Genomic DNA, 5734 nt, shown 5'->3' with positions numbered 1-5734 from the left:
AGATAAAATCGACATAGATGCCCAACAATACAAATCATTGACAGGGACCGTCAGTTTGAAGCGTAGAGACTTTGCAACCATCTTATAGGAGAAGGGAATATTATTCGTATCAGTTGGCTTCATCAATTTATGCTTGGTTTGGACTCAGCTCATATTTGTTTCTGATGAATAATCAGTGGCAATGATAATTACCAACTGCAAGTTTGTTTGTATGAATCGCAATCGGAGTATTTACGCGTAAAAACAGGTCTACCAGTTTGCGGTGTCGTGACTGTGCAAGATATTGTATGGAAAATACTCTCTCTAATTGGTCTGCTGTTCTTTCAGTGTAAAATTAGCATTAAAGCAATGATGTTAGAGCGGTTTTCCGTATTTTCTTGTTGTTTTTACTGATTGTAATCAAATTATGGCCTTGTTAGATAGTATTTCACTCGCAAGCAAGTTCAGAGGCTGTTTAGTTGGTTGTTTGTTAGGAGACTGTCTTGGTGCTCCATACGAAGCGGATTATGTTATTTCTAAAACAGTACTTCAGAAATACTTTGATAAGCTGGAAGGACCTTACTTTAAATGTATGTACAAATATTTAGAGTCGTATTGATGTTATATTTGTAATGTTTTCATGACAAATTTAAAACTTTTATTTGAATGTGTTGCCTGATGTGGGAAGTGTATAGTATATGTCACTTGGATTCCATAGTCTACCAGTTCTTATTATATTCGTAGCACCTGTCAAACAGTATACAGATGATGCAGCTATGACAAAATGCCTTGCAGAATCTTTGATAGCACAACAGAAATTTGATGCCCTTGACGTTGCTAAACGGTGAGGAAGTGTCAGGTATTCAGTACTTTTTCCTCAGATTTATTGAACTCAAAACATGAATGTTGGTAGTGTTATTGTAATGTGAAAATAAATATTACCTGGAAATCATACCGCAGGATTCTGACTAGACAGGCAAGAAAATGAAGTTTCAGGACATTCATTAAATTATCTATATTGTTTCACCACTCTTGTTATATGCAGTTTTGACCAATTCAGCATGCAGAAATGTTCTGAACCATGTTGCCAGTCATCCACTGCATTTCACACCTACTATAATACAAGCATTAGAATATTCTCCAATATTTTGTCACTTTCACACTTCAAAAATTGTAATGTGTTTTATGTGAATTTAAAGGTCTGTGACCTCTGGCCCTAGGTTTAATCCTAAATTTCCAGTGATGAATACTAGGCTAACATTAACCATCACAATAATGGTTGCAGAAACAGTTATAAATTGTGTTATATTTAATAGTTGATACTTGCATGAGTAGCCATGTTAAGAATGTTTTGTTGTTTTAGATTTGTGAAGGAATATTTCAATGAGCCAAGACGTGGATATGGACAACAGGTTGTAGACATTTTCCACAAATTGCGAGCACAGAAGTTTGTGGATCCCTTTGGTCCAGCAAAAGAGCAATTTGATGGGTTAGGCTCATATGGAAATGGTGCTGCTATGAGAGTGGCTCCTCTAGCCCTGTTTTGTCACTCCAATTATGAGGAACTTTTACATTTAGCCAGACAATCTGCTGAACTTACTCACACACACAAAACTGGTTATGATGGTGCAATTCTCCAGGTAAACCACAAACCTCATGTGTTTGTGAAAGGAAGCATTCATAAACCTGTGTTAGATGGACACAGTCTTCTGTATCGAGAACTCGGCTCAAACTAATGAATGAAGCTTCTCATGATTTTTTCATCACCTCCAGAAAAGTTTCAGGATAGTACCATAAAGTTGGCCATAACCACTTCCTTATGTGTCCTTTTCAGTTTATTAATCATAGCATGTGATGCTGTATAGTTTGAGCTACTGATTGTCATTAAATAAACCACAAGTAAGTAAATAAATATCAAAGGTTATTTGGTATCAAATAGGATGAGAGTACAGTAAACTAGGAAAGCTGTTGTAGAGGAAGGAATTAGTGCTTGCTTCAAGGTAGTGAAAATAGGAAGACTGAATAGCTTGTGCCCAGTCAGATATGAGTCAGAAACATTACCTGGAAGTGTTAGAATTATCGGTATACCTAGCTGCAGCGATTTATGTGTGTCCTTATTATATACAAGGTTTTCTGTTATTATTTTTGCATTTGCTGTGATAAGTATGTCTAATTTTTGGTATATCTTTCTGCCAATAGGCTATTGCAGTACATCAGAGTCTTCATTTAGATCCAAAACAAACACTGGATGTACAGAATTTTTCATCCAGACTAATAGAAAAGATGTCCCAAATTGAAGTGGACTGTGATGAGTAAGCAGTATTTTGCATTACCACTGAGCAAACCTACTATTAATGTTAACTGTAGTTACTTCTCATGTATTTAACGCTAAGATAATAAAGCATTAAACATGGTGTTATTTCTTTGCAGTTTGAACATAGATGATCCATATCCATATCAGACACAGCTAAAGAAAATGCAGGTTCTTTTGGACAAAGAAGAAGGTGCACATCATAAAGAGGTTGAGAACATTTTGGGAAACAGTGTAGCTGCACTATACTCTGTTCCCACTGCAATCTTCTGTTTTCTAAGGGCATTTACACCTATACCAGAAATAGAGGTGTGTAAATCACTATCTGAAAATTATTATATTTTTAGCCTGCTTAGTTTATAAGAAAAAATAGATTTATGATATCATAATTGTCATATGTCCACAACTTCCCCGTAATAACTTTTGAACCAACAGACAGATTTTCATTAATCATGACATGAATATCATTGTTAGAATTATAATGTCACTTCTACTTGAGTAGATACTTATTAAATGTCCTTGTAAATAAATTCTATATTTCAACACATTTTTGAACATTCTGACTTATGAATTACTTATAGCATCAGTTTTGAAGTTGGTAATCTCTTTTAGTCTCGTACCATGATGCTTAGTAATAGTTGTGTGATTTGCATTTTGTATGTATAATTCATGAGTCTATAAAATGGGAGCTGCAACAAATTAAACTGATTCAGAGGTGCTCAGTTTTCTTGTTGATATTGATCTGATATACAGTACATTAGATGCAGATCCAATAGAAATATCTTGAGGTGTGTACGATTGAGATTTATGGTTCGGACAATGATGAGTATGAAGATGGTTGTCTTCTGGGATGTTTAGAGGAAAATGCTACTTCCATCATCAAGATGATGAGCAAGCTGACAACAAAAAATATGACCAGAGGGAGAGAGTGGGACTGGAGAGAGGGCGGGCCTACCAGTCCTCCCCCTTTCTCATTGGTGCGGCAAGAGCTGTGCCTTGTCCAACCTGCTCCTATATCTAGTCCAACATTTCTATTACATATCACCCTGACAATGTAGGCAGTACACTCCTCTGAAACATTGGTTGGTATCTACCAGATTACGTTGCATGACATCCCAGAGGACCATATTTTGGTAGAAGTGACTTCCTAATCCTCGAAATGATGACCACAGAGGAGGAAAAGAAAACTGCTTTTATGTCATTAACATACGCACATTCTTGTTCTCAGACAGACAATCCATTTAGACGTACTATCCAGTACGCTATCTCCCTGGGAGGCGACACAGATACAATAGCCAACATGGCAGGAGCTATTGCTGGTGCCTATTATGGGTATGACAGCATCAACGATAATCTGCAGAAACATTGTGAAGCCATAGAGCAGTTCACTGAGTATGCTGACAAGTTGCACAAGATTACCGTCTCCGAATAGTGTACATATCAGCTTTGTAATATTGTTTAAAATGTAGACAAACAAATGTTCTTTTATTGTGACCTTGAAACAAAGTGAAAAATACATTACTTTATAATGGTCGTCCAGTATTTCTGAACACAAAATAAAAGACATAAAAATGCATGTAAAAGATTTTTAGCACCATTTCTTTATTTTGCAAGGCTTCTACTCTCATATCTGTCCCATCCCCGTATGTCTATTAAGTTTTACACTAATTGACAGATCTTCATGAAACTGGTGTAAGTCACATGCCACTAGGGCTCATCCACCAATCCTGCCATAAACAACAATATACTGGCTTCATAAAATTTGTGTTTTAGTGTTAGTACATCATCTCCCTGTAATTTATAAGAAATCCAGCTCTATTTTACATTAAATGTGAATCACATTTCATTTGTATCACAAATTTCACTTCTGTAATGATGACATAATTGCTCCTTGTTGTGAGATTACAAATGTCTTGAAGATGGCTGTCTTCTGGGATGTTGCTTCATGTAGTCTGGTATAAGTTTACCAGCGTTTCAGAGGTGCTTACTGCCTTCATAATCAGGGTGCTACATCCCAGAAGACAGCTTGTCCATGAGAATGCCAAATCTTACCAGTTCCCACTAGATTTTAGATTATTTGGCCATCAGATAGGTTGGATTTTCAAATTGTGTTTCAGTACTGGGTTTATGTCCCACATTCACATAATTATCAGAACTTGGGATATTAATTACTTTAAGATGTTTCATCTCTGTTGGTAGTTCTTTCTGCATGTATGGAGAGTACTTGAATGGGTTCTCATCTACATGGCCAGGGCTGAAAATGTCTTCTTTGCCTGTCATAGTTAGATACCCAGTGTTGTTTGCCTCACCTGAGAAGTCAAACACACTATCTGTCAAAAGTGGACTCACCACACTTTTCAGACTCTTGACTTTCTGTCTTGGGCTGTCATCAGGACATGAATCTGGGCTGAAAACAGGTAATGTTTGTGTAACAACAGCTTAGAAGTTGAACTACTTCAAACATGATTTTACTACTAAACGTATGTCCCCCCTCCCTTTTCACACTGTAATAATAATGGCATAAGTGTTGAACTGTAAGAATGTGCACAGATTAATTTCAAAATACTGGAGCTGTCTAACATAAGTTACAAACTGGCTCCCAATTACAGTATCTTTCTTGTTAGCATTACCATGTAGTTACAAACATTTTTAATTTAAATTAGTTGTATAATTCTTGGATAAAATTTCTCTCTTCGTATCTTTGACTTAACAAAGTTTGTTATTTTATATGGCAATCTTTATTGTTGTATCTTCAATTGTAAGTTGAAGCAAATCTTATTTGACTTAAAATATTAATTTCAGAGTATTTGAGTTATAAAAGTGTAAGGCCTAATAATAACAAATATGAATACCATGCTTAAAAGGGTACATGTTAGACCAAAATGTTAAATTCTTGTGACAGTGAATGAGTAATACTACAGAAAATTAAGTTCAGATAAGTTAGATTTTTACCAGTGTTTGATTGGATTATTACTATTGTTACTTTAAAATGTTTGTAAAACCTACAATACTACCACGACACCACAAACCACATTTTCACCAGCATAAAATAAATCTCATATTCAAATAAGTTGCTTATAACTAAACAGTTGAAGGGAAATACTGGTACTTTATGATCATTGCTTTCAGTTTGATAGCCCCACACCCACCTGTTGACATACTCGTGTTGAGTCTCCTGTGGAGCTACAATGTTGCTGTAATTGGGTGCACTCATCATACTGAGATAGTCATCATGCAAGTTTCGCTCATTCATGTCCACATATTGGCTGTTCAGTTCCTCATAGTGCTGTAAAGTAATGAGTAGCTACATGAATGGTATACAAGACTACACAGTACAATATCCAAGAAGGTTATCATTTTGAATTTATTATATTTATTATGTATTACTGTATGTAAACAAACCATCCTGTACTGGTACTAACATGAATACAAAGTAATGGAACT

At 35.6% G+C, this 5734-nt stretch overlaps 2 protein-coding genes across 7 annotated transcripts in view; one reads left to right on the top strand and one right to left on the bottom strand.

The window, feature by feature from the left end:
* The first annotated feature begins 111 nt into the window (after window positions 1–111).
* Window positions 112–3875, top strand: LOC110833162 (ADP-ribosylhydrolase ARH3). Its single transcript, XM_087347857.1, has 6 exons — window positions 112–569; window positions 724–823; window positions 1343–1619; window positions 2179–2291; window positions 2410–2599; window positions 3519–3875. The coding sequence occupies exons 1-6, from the start codon at window positions 407–409 to the stop codon at window positions 3720–3722; spliced, it is 1047 nt and encodes a 348-aa protein (XP_087203983.1). The 5' UTR covers window positions 112–406; the 3' UTR covers window positions 3723–3875.
* Window positions 3871–5734, bottom strand: part of LOC110833157 (vascular endothelial growth factor receptor 1) — a 59751-nt gene continuing 57887 nt past the window's right edge. For all 6 annotated transcript variants that reach the window (XM_022070859.2, XM_022070861.2, XM_087347621.1 and 3 more), the window contains 2 exons: window positions 5440–5576; window positions 3871–4697 (listed from right to left, as the gene is read on the bottom strand). In XM_022070859.2, the coding sequence (XP_021926551.1) occupies window positions 4364–4697; window positions 5440–5576 (471 nt within the window). In that variant the 3' untranslated portion in view covers window positions 3871–4363. The remainder of the gene's footprint in view (window positions 4698–5439; window positions 5577–5734) is intronic.

Source organism: Zootermopsis nevadensis, unplaced genomic scaffold, assembly GCF_977971745.1.
Source record: "Zootermopsis nevadensis isolate Lab colony 2312 unplaced genomic scaffold, Znev_1.0 Znev_ptg000001l, whole genome shotgun sequence".
In the NCBI taxonomy this organism is placed as follows: Eukaryota; Metazoa; Arthropoda; class Insecta; order Blattodea; family Termopsidae; genus Zootermopsis; species Zootermopsis nevadensis.
The sequence above is the reverse complement of the archived record's forward strand: the minus strand, read 5'-3'. Positions and strand labels throughout refer to the sequence as shown.